At 36.3% G+C, this 15302-nt stretch overlaps 2 protein-coding genes across 2 annotated transcripts; both read left to right on the forward strand.

Moving 5' to 3' along the window:
- The first annotated feature begins 315 nt into the window (after window positions 1–315).
- LOC105995335 (olfactory receptor 5M11-like) lies at window positions 316–1284 on the forward strand. Its single transcript, XM_013029039.1, has one exon. It carries the CDS (start codon window positions 316–318, stop codon window positions 1282–1284), a length of 969 nt encoding a protein of 322 aa, XP_012884493.1.
- A 6922-nt stretch (window positions 1285–8206) lies between these two features.
- LOC105995408 (olfactory receptor 1030) lies at window positions 8207–9166 on the forward strand. The gene has a single exon (XM_013029119.1). The coding sequence runs from the start codon at window positions 8210–8212 to the stop codon at window positions 9164–9166; it is 957 nt and encodes a 318-aa protein (XP_012884573.1). The 5' UTR covers window positions 8207–8209.
- The last annotated feature ends 6136 nt before the right edge of the window (window positions 9167–15302 follow it).

A 15302-nucleotide genomic window follows, 5' to 3' on the forward strand; every position in this document is an offset into this window, starting at 1 on the left:
AAAAGTGAGAGTAGTGTTTCAGAATGATTCACAGAGCCTTGAAGGATAAGTAGGTTGGAAGGCAAAAATAGATATCAGGGACATAAGCATAATAGAAATGTAGCTCAGTTTTACTTGTGGGCTTATATATGTGACTGTAGCTATTGGAATCACAGAATAGTGATTTATTACAAAGATAATGCAATGGTTTAATAAAAATAGAAAACAAGAGTCCAGTAAATTCTCAAGTCAAAGCTGACTGCAAAGGTAACTTATTTGTATCCTTATCTCTGCTTGACTTTCCTAGCTTCTAGGGCAGACCCTGAGTCTCAGGACATGGACATCACAAATGGCACTATGGTAACAGAATTCATCTTGCTAGGGCTGACAGATCGCCCAGAACTCCAGCCTGTCCTCTTTGTGCTGTTTCTGGCGGTCTACCTTTTCACTCTCTTAGGCAACCTGGGCATGATAACATTAATCAAACTAGACTCTCGCCTTCACACACCCATGTACTTCTTCCTCACGAACTTGGCCTTTGTGGACTTGTGCTACACATCCAACGCCACCCCACAGATGTTGGCTAATTTCTTATCAGCCAAGAAGACCATTTCCTTTGTGGGCTGCTTTATCCAGTGTTACATTTTCATCGCACTTCTTCTCACCGAGTTCTATATGCTGGCAGCCATGGCCTATGACCGCTATGTGGCCATATGCAACCCTCTACGTTACAGTGTGAAAATGTCAAGGCAAGTTTGCCTTGGCTTGGCCAGTTTTCCTTATGTCTATGGCTTCTCAGATGGCCTCTTCCAGGCCATCCTGACCTTCCGCCTGACCTTCTGTAGGTCCAATGTGATCAACCACTTCTACTGTGCTGACCCCCCTCTCATTAAGCTCTCCTGCTCTGACACTTATGTCAAAGAACACGCCATGCTCATATCGGCTAGCTTCAACCTCTCTACTTCCCTCACCATCATCCTTGTGTCCTACGCCTTCATTATCACTGCCATCCTCCGGATCAAATCAGCAGAGGGAAGGCGCAAGGCTTTCTCTACCTGTGGTTCTCACATGATGGCTGTGACCTTATTTTATGGGACACTCTTCTGCATGTATGTCAGGCCACCAACCGATAAGACTGTTGAGGAATCAAAAATCATAGCTGTCTTCTACACGTTTGTGAGTCCGGTGCTTAATCCATTGATCTATAGTCTGAGGAACAAAGATGTAAAGCAGGCCTTGAGGAATGTGCTCAGAAGAAATACTGTCAGGACAATGTCAGTGCCTGTCAGTTTCATGAAACAATAACTGTAATTTTATTCCAAATGCATGTGGTCTTGGATGATGAATTTCAGTGTTCTCCATGAATATATCTTGAGTAACCCAGTTAAAAATGCTTTTAAAATGAGATGAAGTTGGTTATATTTTTGGTGCTGTTTTTGGGCTTAAGCTCAGGGACTCAAGAGTTTTTATTTGGCTTTTTGCTCATGGCTGGTGCTCAATCACTTGGACCACACTTCCACTTCTGGCTTTTTTGCTCATTAATTGGAGGTCTGTCCAGCCTGGCATTGAACCACAGTCCTTAGAACTCAGCCACCTGATAGCTAGGATTACAGGCATGAGCCACCAATGCAAGGATCTCTCTTTCTTTTTTGTGTGTTTTATTCTAAATCTTTCCCTTAGGCAATTCCATGCATCAGCAAGGTAATTATTGCCTTGGAGATTGTTAGAAATGAATATTCACAATTTGTAAATCAAATAGCTCCATTGTGTTTATATCCATACATTATTCAGCTTTAGAAGAGATTCATAGGAATGCCTGACTTCTTGAGCATTTACTTTTGTAGGACTGGAGTCACAAGGTGGGTGTTTTACCATTTGAGTCATATCTATATAGCACAGCTAACTCTTACAAGTAGTGACTTAAGTAAAAACTCCCAAATGATAAGCACGGAACACTGGTGTATTCTTATTGCTTACAATAGCAAGTGTGATAAACGTATTTTAATATGAGTACATTCCATTCCTGTTGTCAATTTTCTTTTGGTTGAAGGATCTTTATTATAAGTCTTGACTCATGAAGTAAAACCACAAACTATGTGCAATGATAGGGATTTTTTGTTTCTTGTGAGTGTTCTTGTGTAATAAAGGAGGTGGTGGGTGAAGAGTGGAGTAAATGGATCATACTTTTTGTAGATGCGAATGTGTGTGTGTGTGTGTGTGTATACATGCACGCACGTGTGCTTATACTAAGGCTTGAACTAAGGGCTTCACTCTCTTGGTCAGCTATTTCCACTTACATATGATGCTCTATTACTTGAGTCAAATCTCTACTTCCAAATTTTTGCAAGTTAATTGAATATAAGATTCTTATTTTACAGGCATGGACCATCTGCACTCAGCTAATTCAAGAGAATTTTAACATATTTCATTTTATTATACAATAATCAAAACTTTTCTAGGGCAGGAATCTTCACATTCGAATCTAGCGTTGATTTTGTAGAGTCAATGTGTAATATCTGGGATATTAATTTTGGTGGTTTGAAAGGGTAATCAGTCACATTATGTAAACTATATGACTTGTTGACTTTCATGTCAAGAATAAATCACTCATGGTTAAAGATGACCCAAGATCACTTCTTTGAATGAATTAATATGTAGTGTATAAGGAATCACTTGCTGTTTTTGTGTTGTTTGAGCTTCTGGCCTTTCATTCCTTCCACTTGCTTGGTGAGATAGCTGTCACTCTATCACTTGAGTCATACATCCATTTTTGTTACTCTGTTGGTTATCTTGGAGACAAAATATCATGGGCCTTTTCTGCCTGAGCTGACTTGGAACCACCATGTTTGGATAGACATCACTTTTTAAACTCAGATCTTATTACAAATTAGTTCAAGTGAACTTAATTCAGGTCAGCATAGACTACCTAAAAATGTTCAAGCATTTTATTTCAGAGATCTGTAACATTGTCTTGATTCAAACCATTTTTATTAGCATTTGTAACTAGAATAATTCTGAGTCAAGTATATAATAATACTATTATGAATAATAGTGCAGCAATATAATAGTTGCCATAAATATAAAGACATCAGATATGAGTTTCATGCTTATTGAACTTATTCATTTTGATTTTGAAAGGTTTTTCTGATATAATTAGTGTGTAAATTGTCAATTTTGAAAAAATATTGTGAACAAATTTCCAACATTTGTGGATGAACACATTTTGGTTTGCAATAAATTTATGCAGTAAGTCTTTATGGATCATTTGCACTTACACTTTTCCAGACTGTAGTGAATGCTCTCTTCGGTCATAGTTTGGAAGGCAATACAGAGCAAATTAGCAAACAGGAGTATTAAAAACAATTGGGGTGGTTGATGTATGCTGTAATGTATAAACACATCTGAATATACATTTTAGCTGTCAGTTTGATGCATTCAAATGTATACTGATGTCTAAAAACTAGTCTATAATTGGAGGAAATTTAAGAGAAATAAATTCAAAGCAGTGGCTATGTACTTAGGGAGCTACTTAACTTGGAATGAGATTGGCAGTGAATGAGAGAGAGGAAGACCAAGAACAAGGATGTAGATAAAGACCACTGTAAGGGCTTTGCTTCTGATACTTCCTTTGGAGAATGCTTCTCTGATGAAGAATGTATGTATCTCTATTCTCGTCACAATTAAAAATTATTTAACCACATGTACTATATCTTGTATCTAGTTGCATATTTTTCTTCATTTAATTAAAAAATTATCTTTAAGTATTTGTACAAAGAGGTTCTCATTTAACAAAGCAGTTTATGAATGCCATGTATCTTGAGCAATGTCACACCTTTCCCTACCAACAATAAAACACTTCCCTCAATTTTGTTAATTTTTAAATATATGCATTGAATTTTCTGATTGGATTCTCTGGCTCTTCTCCTCACCCTGCCCCTTTTGGGTACCTGCTTTACGGTGTTACTTTGCCTAAAAAATTACACTTGAGTTTTCCCTTGAATCCACTGTATTCTAGTTAATACATTATATACACTTTCATACCACTCAGTGCATTTTCTAATTAGTTTGTAAGCTAAATCTAGTTTCCATATACAAGGGTAAGCATGCATCTTTTGTCTGACTTACTTCACTAACAGTTTTTTCCCCAGGTCTTTGCATTTCTTTATAAATGGTACAATATTGTTTCTATTAATGCATGAGCAAAATTATGTGTGTGTGTATATATATATATATATATATATATATATATATATATATATATTTGGGTCCGGTTGTGGGGCCTGAACTCTGGGCCTGGGCACTGTCCCTCAGCTCTTCAGCTCAAGGCTAGCACTCTACCACTTGAGCCACAAAACCACTTCCAGCTTTTTTTCTTTTTGCTTATGTGGTGCTGAGGAATCGAACCCAGAGCCTCATGCATGCAAGGCAAGCGCTCTACCACTGTGCCACCTTCCCAGCCCCATGTATACTATATATTTGATCCTTTGGACCATTTACGGGCATCTGGTTCATATATATATATATATATATATATATAATATGTATATTATATGTACATAGTAAGGAATAGCATTATGACACTTCTAATTGCGCATATAATAAAGCTTGATCATAGTCACGCCATTATTGAAGTTTTAATTCTCCTTTATGTCATTCTCTAGTTTTGTTCCAAATCCCGGAAGGCTCATTTTTGGTTTTGTGTCTTTTAATTCTATCCTAGAGTCCACATCTAGAAAAACCATGTGACACTTTTCTTGAAGAGAATGTTTTATTTTATTTTTCTTGATGAACTCAACACCATATATTGTCCTTAAGACAACAAAAATAGTTGAGTAAAATTTCATTTTATATGTGGACCATATTTTCCTTGTCCATCATGTTGGCAAGTAAATAATGCATTGGTAAAAACATATTTTTAAGGTTTCAATATCATGTTCTTTCCATTTGAAGAATAAAATAATTTATATTTATATAAAATTATGAACTAATTTATGTAGGTTGATATTTCTGTGATTCCTTCTCCAGTCTGAATTGTATGTGTCACATCACATTCACAAAACTGCTGTAAAAAATTGCCATTTACAAATTCCTCTGATTGAAGTAATTTGGAAAACATAAAAAAATGGATTTTTGATGATTTACTTCCAGGTGGATTTTAGTCCTCCAATTGAGAAAAATTGGTAGTTTCTAATGAAAAAAACAATCCTGTGAGAATCAACTCGTGATTATCCCAAACAATAAATGCAAAGTGATTACAAATTATGCTGTTACATGGCTGACATCCCAAGATTCTAGTGAATATGAATCTATTCCAATTATTTCTTTTCCCTGGAGTAATTCTTTGTAGTTACATTGTAATTATTTCTTTAGGGCTTACTGAAAAATACTTTAGGGACATCAGCTTGAAATTACAGATTGGGTATAAATTATTCTTGACAGATCTTTCCTTGGACCACTAGTGTCTCTGTGAAGATTTTTTTCTGGTGTCAGGTAGGAGTGAAAATTCTGACTTCTGTTCTCACATTTTCTGATGTATCTTCTTGGTAAGAATCAGGTGACAATAAAAGCAGGTCTAGTTCTTACACAATAAAAATAAATCTGTGTGTATTATATATGTGTTATTTAGATCAATGTAAGATTTTAAAAGTTAGTGGAATATTGCCTTGAGTATAATCATTTTACTATATAAATAGTATTTCCTCTTTATTGAAAATGAATACTAAACAGACAAATAGGGAAACACACTTCATCTGATCATCTAATATTTTAGAATAGTTTCTATTGAAATAAAAATTCATTTATGAAAAATTCATAAATGAGATGAACTAAGTTGGAATTGTACCCATTTTAACAATAATGAAATGTTTATAGTATATCAAGACAACTATTTAAATTATTGGAGAAATAAACTTAGGAAGATAGTTTAATATTAACTTTGAGGTTCATTAGTAGTAATCAGCAAAGGATTGATAAACACATAGGTGAATAACCAGAATGGTAGAGATGTTAAACAAACAAACAAAAAACTGGTTGTAATCTAATATTGAATAGATGAGAGCAGCAAATCCCGGAGTGAGTCTTTTCTAAATGAGGACTCAAAGAAATTGTTGCTGACAACACAGGAAAGTATCAAATCATTATTTATTCCATGACCTCAACATAATGCTCATTCATTGGAACCACATAATATCTGTTGCTCGCTTTTATCTCTGGGACATATAGGCATGGAAACAGAGAGGCAGCTGTGGAACTCTGTTGTATGGACTCCACACATGGAAAAAGCTCCTTCCTGGGAGAACAGTATTTGCATGAGCTCTGTGGTATCACCAATTATATAACTTTGATTTCTTAGTCTTCATTACCTATGTTAAAGTGTCAGATTTTTCTTAGTTCTTCTCATAGACTTTGCTATGTGTTAAGTTCTAGTTGAAATAGCTTGAGGTTCAGTTGTTGAATTAAACCTCAACAGCACTCACTTCTTTTTTCCTCTGGCCTTTTACTTAGCCTCAAACTAACTGTCATGATGGGCCCACATAATACCCTGAGGACACACAACCCAACCACATGCACATAACAGATTGAACTTCAGTTTCCTGCTACCCTGTGAGGCCAGACTTTTAAAAGGCAAAATGTACATTTCAAGAAATAATATTTTGGGTTCTGAAGTATCTAGTCTTTAAGTCTTTAGGCATTACTAGAAGTAAGTTTTGCTGATTATATTTTGTGCTAATTATTTATTCATTATTATTTTTGTGACACTGGGGATTGAATTAGGATATTTTGGATAATTAGGATATTTTACTTGACCACTTGAGCTATACTTCCTATTATTCTACCAGTGTCCCGGTACTTTTGCCCATCTAGCCTTGTTCTTGTGATCCTCCTAACTGTGCCTCTGGATGATTAAGGTTTCAAGAAAAAGCCACTGCAACAGGCTTGATAATCATTTATTGATATTTTATATTTTGCAGTTCAGAGGATAATAACATTCTTTTCCTCCCATAATTTCCAGCCTCACTCTTTGTTGTCTCATTTAGCTAGATTTTTCTCCCCACATTTTGAAATTAGCATAAATTAGTTGTAGAAAGGACTTTAATTTTGACAAGCCCATAGCCCATATGTGCATAGAATATACTTTCATCAGATATTAAAGGAGAGGAAATTCTTGAAACTCTGAGGTTTTCCTAAATATTGATCATGTTTACCAACTTACCATTGTTCTCCCCTGTTCATTGACAGAAATGAACCTACTCCATGAGGAGTATGATAATCGATTTATTACATGCCTGGTAGAAAGATAAGTAACTGAAAAAATGTAATTTTTCTCAATTTAAGTGATAAAGTCAAATTTTACATTTGTAGAAAAGCAAGAAATTTTTGGTGATGTCAAAGATAATTGCATCAAGCATCTGCAGCACACATGGTAAAAAGCATAATAAATATGAACACATGTGCTCAGGGTGTGGTGATGTATGCCTGTAAATTAAAACACAGGAGGGCTAAGGAGAGGTAATAGAAAAAGTCAGTGGGTGATGATCAGATAAAATTATGATCTATGACTGAGGATTTCTCTTGCCTTTATTCATGTTTCAATTGCTTTATTCTCATAAATTTCTCAATTAAAATGTCTTCCCTAATACATCTCGTAGATCCTTATTATTGCAACAATAGGGAAGTTTGTCTTTGGTGTATTTCCATAAAAATCTTATGGCTATAAGACTGAAAACACCAGAAAACCTTCAAGACCCTCTGAAGTCAGAACTTTGTAATATAGTGTTGGCATTACTTAGTGTTATTAGCTAGTGTTACTTTCAAAAGACACAGTGTTAGTAATTAGAAAAATATTGCCTAAGCATCTATTATCATTTTGTCTGAGACTAGGCCAGTGCACAGATTTCAAAAGTGAGTTTAGGAAACCACTGGAGGCTCAATCTATTTTACATGACATGTAGGTCTATATTTCTTCCATTCTAAAAAAGTTGGTGGCTCAGGAACCTCTCCCATTTGGAATCATCTGCACAATGTGCTCTTAACTAATTCGGACTGTGATCTACTTCAGCAAACGCAGCTTAAGCATGCCTACATTTTCAGAACTTCTTAGGTAATAACAGCGTGAGGGGTAATGAGACAGGAGAAGAGGAGGGAGGGAGAACAGGAAGAGAGAAAAATAAATATCTAATGGGTATCTCATTCCCTCTTCTTCATCTATTTTTCATTCATCTAAGCAAACATGCTGGTACCTAAGAAAATGGTCCCAGGAAATGTCACCTTGGTGACTGAATTTATTCTCTTGGGATTAACGGATCGTCCAGAGCTCCAGCCCGTCCTCTTTGTGCTATTCCTGGTGATCTACCTGATCACTGTCGGAGGTAATCTAGGGATGGTGCTGTTGATCCGGGTAGATTCATGCCTACATACCCCCATGTACTTCTTTCTTGCCAGTTTATCCTGCTTGGATTTATGCTACTCCACTAATGTGACTCCCAAGATGCTGGTGAACTTTTTATCCGAGAAGAAAACCATTTCCTATGCTGCTTGCCTGGTCCAGTGTTATTTTTTCATTGCTATGGTGATCACTGAATACTACATGCTAGCTGTGATGGCCTATGATAGGTATATGGCTATCTGCAACCCTTTGCTTTACAGCAGCAAGATGTCCAGAGCGGTGTGCATCCGCCTGATTGCTGGCCCGTACATCTATGGGTTTTTAAGTGGACTGATGGAAACCATGTGGACCTATCGCTTGACCTTCTGCGGCTCCAATGTCATTAACCACTTCTACTGTGCGGACCCTCCCCTCATCAGACTCTCCTGTTCTGACACTTCTATTAAGGAGACATCCATGTTTGTGGTGGCGGGATTTAACCTGTCCAACTCTCTCCTCATCATTCTCATTTCCTACCTGTTCATTCTCATCGCCATCCTGAGGATGCGTTCTGCAGAAGGCCGGCGCAAAGCCTTCTCCACCTGTGGCTCCCACCTGGTCGCGGTGACTGTGTTTTACGGGACGCTGTTCTGCATGTATGTCCGACCTCCCACCGACAAGTCGGTGGAGCAGTCCAAAATCATCGCTGTCTTCTACACGTTCGTAAGTCCCATGTTGAACCCCATCATTTATAGCCTGAGGAACAAGGATGTGAAACAAGCCTTTCGGAAGCTGATCCAAAGAAATGCGCTTTTGAAGTAAAATCACTAGAGCTTGTCTTTATCAACGAAATCTCAGATGGATGTAGGAAAACTCTGTTGGACTTTGGTAGCATGTTCTGCAAAGTCGATTTTATATCTCTGATGCATTGTCAGGTATCAAAGGAAACATTCACGTAAATGGAGAGAAAAGATGAACAGTCAGCATGCACCAAGTGCAATGTGCGTGTGAAGGGTGAAGGAAATAAATACTTTTATATTATTTTATATATAGTTCTATGTCATTTTACACTTATAGCTATGCACATTATTTAAATTCATTGTATTAATGTTTGTGTTTGTGCTTTAACCAAATTACCCCCATCTTTTTAACCTTTCCTAGTCTCTTTCCTCTCAAATTTTTGCACAGTTACTCATGGGTTTCAATGAGGTATTTTCATTCATATAAGTGATGTAGTTTTATAATAGTCACCCTACCACCTCTCCCAAATCATCATTTTCTCCCTTCCCCTCCCACCAGTTTCCAGAAAAGAGTATCTCATCTGCAATCATACCATATAATTATTGGAAATCTAGACCTATACATTGCTTTTTTATTGCAGCCTACACATGTTATGGTAAATAGAAATCTCTAAAATACAGGTAAAATACTTTTATTCCACCAAGGCATCTTCTTTGTCATTTTCCTGAATGGTAATATTAACAATCTCTTATTGCTCAAAAGAAGTTTATATCCCTACAATAAATATGATTCCATATGGTACACATATACATAGAATTAATTTTAAAAAGTGTTGACATGTCTAGTACCATAATTCTGTAGCAGTTTCTCTCCAGGGCTTTTCAATCCAGCGTTTGCTACTGAGACTTCTCATCCTGTCTTGGAGTAGACAGGACTCTTATAATAACACCTTGGTGGCCAGTCCTCACTTCTAAGAATTATTTTTTAAAATACAACCTCTGCTAAGCATCAGTGCTTCATGATTGTAACCCTAGCTAATCAGAAAGCTGAAGCCTGATGATCAGCCCAGACAGGCATGTAGGTGAGACTCTTATCTTCAGTTAACCACCAATGAGCTCAAAATGGACAGCTCCCATTCCTTGAGATCATGCCCCAGGACAGGCTCACAACAAAGAAACAACACCAACAAAAAGAGACTTTTCTTCATCTGCCAGAATCTCCAAGCACTTATTTTTAGACACTAACTCATGAAGATAGCAAAGCAGGGTTCAGGCAAAACAACATGGCTATCCTCAAATACTTGGAATGTAGTGTATGTATGTGTGTGTGTGTGTGTGTGCGCGCGCACACATGCATAGACTTCTGCTTGAATTCAGGGGCTAGCAGTTGTTCAACCTTCTGATGAGTAGCTGATGTTCTACCACTTGAGCCATGCCTTCCAGAATTTTTATCTCATTAGGTAGTGATTGACTTATCAATGATATTCCATGCTTAGGAAGCTTTATTATTAATCTGATATTTAGGAAGCATCAGATATTTGATATTTGTAAAACAGTCCTAAGTTTTACCAAGAATTATTCTTTGCCACTATTAATTTTGACAGATCTAGCTGTAGGTTAAAACATGATAACTTATTTGCACGTATTTTCATAATGAAGTAGGAAATAAGAAATGAATTTTTAAAAATACTACATTTCTGAAAGTATTGCATTCTTATAGTAGAAGTGATGTTGATGCTCTTTGTACCAGAAGATTTTGTTTTTGTTTTTTTGTTTGTAAGGCCTGAACTCTGGGTCTGGTGCTGTCCTTCAGCTCTTCAGCTCAAGGCTAGCACTCTACCACTTAAGCCACAGTGTCAACACCAGCTTGTTCTGCTTATGTGGTGCTGAGGAATCTATCCCAGGTTCTCATGCATGCAAGGCAAGCACTCTACCAATAAGCCACCTTCCCAGCCCCTTTACCAGAAGATTTGTTTTTGTCCATTGTGGGGCTTGAACCCTGGGTCTGAGCTCTGTCCCTCAGCTCTTCAGGTTAAGGCTAGCACTCTACCACTTGGGCTACAGCACTACTTCCAGTTTTCTGGTGGTTTTTTTCAGATAAGAGTTTCACAGTCTTTCCTGCCCAGGCTGGCTTGGAACCGCAATCCTCAGATCTCAGCTTCCTGAGTAGCTAGGATTAAAGGTGCCCGGCCAGAAAAATTTATAAATGCACCAGGATGGCACAATTTTGAAGTAATTTTGAAAATATTAGAGACCAGAAAGTATAAATGCTATTAGATATAGTGATACAAAAAGGAAAATCAATTAAGTTTGAGTGGAAGAGAGCTAGTCCTATAGCTGTGAAATATATAGAGATTTATTAATTCTTTATGTACCCTGCCCAATTCATGCATATCTTTGATTTCAGTGTTGTTAGGCCAGGGAAGATCAGATTGAAATAGATGTTTCCATTATCATGTGATGTTTTCAGGAGAAGTGATGAACCACAAAATGCACACAGTCCCTACTTCAAATACAAATATTCTTTTACAAATGTATTTCAAAGCCTTCGGTCTTAATAGTTGAGTTGCCCACAAAGGCATCACTTTCAAATTCATTCTCCAGCACAATGGCCCCATACAATTATTTCATCTAGGTAATGCTATTTTAATATGTTTAGTTGGAAGGCAAAGTTGCCCCAAGATCCTATTTACATATATGGACAAAAAACTAATAGAGTGTGGTGGCTCACATTTGGAATCTTAGCTACTCTGGTGGAGTACTCTGGTAGAGGTGGAGAGGGTCGCAGTTCAAGTCCAGTTCAGGAAAAAGACTTCAATGGTAATCCCAACCAATGAAAGCCAGATATGCTGGTACATGCCTGGTATTCTTTGCTGTGTAGGTGAATCATATGTTTTTACTATTTTTGTTTGTTTTCACATTTCATACTTACTCCAAGCTCTTCTGTCCTTGTGGGGTCCCCTGGCAGATGCATCTTACCATGAAGGGACACTGTTTCTCCTACATTCAAAGGTTTTGTATGGGTCACTGGCTCAGTTTCCAGTAATGACTAAAAAGCAGAGACTCTGTCACTTTATAATTCAAGTTATACTTTTGTTTGTTAGACTTAGAAATGTTCTGCCTTCACAGAACAAGAAGGTGGTAGTTTTACTATTTATTTCATTTTAGCTTCATTTTAGAACCCAGGCACTGTTGAAGAGCTTTCCGTGCTCAAGTCTGGGACTCTACCATCTGAGCCACAGCTTTGCCTCAGCTTTTTGGTAATTAATTGGAGATAAGAGAGTCCCATTGACTGTCCTGCCTAAGCTGGCTTTGAACCTTGATCCTCAGATCTCAGCCTCCTGGGTAGGCAGGATTACAAAAATGTGAAGCAACAGTGCCCAGCAATCTTGAGTTTCAAATGAAAGAATATTCTGTATAATAATACAGCATAGTAGAATTCATGATGGCTGGCTGACAGTGAGGAATCTGTTTTCTACAGCTTGTGGTTCTTTCTGCCTGCTGAAGGATGAAGGTAGTAAGGCAGAACAATTTCCAGTTGATCAGAACAAGCATCAAGGTTGTTGCCAAGAATGATTAAGGCCCAGAAGAGATGCTTAAGTCATTTCTAACTCCCATGTTAAAAGTCCTAGAGCTGTCTTCAGGGAAATTTTAATTAGTGAAATTGATGAGTTCGTGTTGTCTCTTTAAAATTCAACAGGGGGAAAAATCCAACTATAAAAGAAGAAGTAAAATGTTCTTCAGTTATTCTTGAATTTTCTAGCCTGGTGGCTTTGAACCATGATTCTCTCATCTCAGCTGCCTTAGTATTCTTTTTTCTGTATTTCCCTCCTTCCTCACAGGTAAGGCTATTTTGTATGGATCAGGAACTAGCTCAAACTTTACTCTTGGTTTTGTACATTTTTCAGTATTTGGAATTCAAAGATCTCTTTGATAGGAATGAATTGCATGCTTAGAAACAGTCAAATGACTATGTAGAATAGAGTAAGGTTGCTTATAGCTGTGGTGGCAATATACAGTATTTGAGAATATTTGAAGCAAAATGAGGCAGAATGTGAAATTAACAGTTGGCTTTGTACATCCTCAGATCTTTCCCTATGCTATGACCCCAGAGAACATTTCTGAAACCTCATTTTTAGTAAAGAAACTAAGGCTCTTGACAATTAGGTAGATTGCTTACAAGCAGAAAGGTAATATGTAGCAGTTTTATATTTTAGTCAAATCTGGTAGGTTCCAAACTCTGAGTTGATTTTGTGAAATAATGGAGTAGTTGCTAGAAATAATTTAGAAGGAATTGTTGTTATTGTTAATGTTTCTGAAGTATGAAGGTAACTTAGTAGACCTTTCTTCTCCCTTTTTTCTTTTTATGTGGCTTGAAGTTAGGGCCTATGTCCTGTCCCTGGGCTTTTGTACTCAATGTTAACACTCTACTATTTCATTTTCATTCAAAAAATATTTAATTGTAGAAAAGACTCTGATGAACTTTCTAGATTAGGGTGTCTTTGAACAATGATTCTCTCTTCTAAGCTGCCTTAGTAACTAGGATTAGAGGTGTGAGCCACCAGCACTCAGTTTAATAAACCCCTTTAAAAAAGGACATAAGAAATGGATGAACAGAAGGCTGTAATAGGATGTTTTAGTGTTCACTGGTCAAGACAAAATAGTAAAGTTTCACACTTCCTGACCCTCAAAAAACATATGCACACATGCTAAAATAAGTCAAACATATCCAGATATACTTGTACACACACACATATATATATCTATGCACGTATGTGTATGTGGCAGTATTCATATAGACAATTTATGTGATTTATGTACATATTCAAAGGTGAGATCAAAATATATGAATAACTATACTTTTAAAAAAGACAGCTATTCTTATTAAATTAAAAAGCTCTGTAATTTTGAAAAATACTGTGTATATACAAAGCCAAGATGTATTTAGAGGCAGATTGGAGAGCAAGAGCCAATAAAAGGTGAACATCTCTGAGTAATATGGAGATCTATTAGGGGATTTTTTAGGTGATGTCAATAGAAATGGAAACATGACATAGGTGAATAAGAGAAATAGAAAAGAAAACACAAAAAACAGAAAGACATAAAGCTTGGGGCTAGGTGTTTCAGAATACCCAGTAGAAAAATTTCCTGGTGGTTCACAGTCTCATGGGAGTTTAAGGATATAGTCTTCAAAAGTCTCAGCTTTAATTTTTAATTTTCGTTTTTTCAATAAACATCTATGCATCATATGATTTTCAATAGTTTTATGAAAATGAATTTTTGTGTTTGCATAGTTATGAACAAACCTGGAAAAGGCTAGATTTGCTGAAGAATTCCTTTAAGATTTGTAGTTGTTTAATTTTTCAAGCATTTCCCTTTCTTCAATATCTTTCCCCAAAATAGCAAACATTCATTCTGAAATGGACCAGGCAAATATTTATACCTTAACATATAAAATACATTAACATATTTTCAATGAGGGTATTAAGAATTAAAACTTAAAAAGTAATCAAAGTAGAAGCTGAGGTAGAAAAAAAGCACGTATTTAAAAAATAGCATGTGGATTTTTTCTTTCTCTTGTACGCTCTTCCCTTTTTACTAACTCCTCTTTTTACTGTATTTTATGTCGGTGCCCTGAATCTTGTACATACATTTTTCTAATTTGGGGAGGGCAAGGGAAATAACAAAATGCTGAAATAAGGGTACAGGTTGACCCATTGTAACCATGAGATGTACAAGACATTGTGTTGAAAATGAACTTTACAACTTGTGGAGTGAGGAGGGAAGGGATGGTAGGGGAAAAACAAAACACGAGGTAACAATGCATTCATCTCTAATAAGGACTCATAATTTTGTTGGGATTTTCTCTTTTTCCCCACATTCTTGTTTAATTTTTCAACAAATTTCAAATAAAAGAATATAAAACAATATTTTACCAATATGAACATTAGATAAATTGAGTAAGCTATTTGCAATACTTCACTTTCTCTGATTTCATAGGACATGTTTTTTAAGATACTTAAACTTAAGTCCTTGTTATTTCTTTCTACTCACATTTTTTGTCATAGCAATTTACTTGAAATGTACCCAAAAGGAAATCATAGAAACAAATCAATGAAGAATTTAAAAATTCCAACACTAAAAAACAATTCTTATCAGTTGCTTTTCTTTGCTCTTCTGTTTTTCTGAGACTTTTCTTATTCATTCGTAATTGAACA

This window comes from Dipodomys ordii, unplaced genomic scaffold (assembly GCF_000151885.1).
Source record: "Dipodomys ordii isolate 6190 unplaced genomic scaffold, Dord_2.0 Scaffold117, whole genome shotgun sequence".
In the NCBI taxonomy this organism is placed as follows: Eukaryota; Metazoa; Chordata; class Mammalia; order Rodentia; family Heteromyidae; genus Dipodomys; species Dipodomys ordii.

What these genes read in the sequence shown, in the direction of transcription:
- LOC105995408 (XM_013029119.1), top strand. Translation starts at nt 8,210, where the DNA reads ATGCTGGTACCTAAGAAAATGGTCCCAGGAAATGTCACCTTGGTGACT.
- LOC105995335 (XM_013029039.1), top strand. Translation starts at nt 316, where the DNA reads ATGGACATCACAAATGGCACTATGGTAACAGAATTCATCTTGCTAGGG.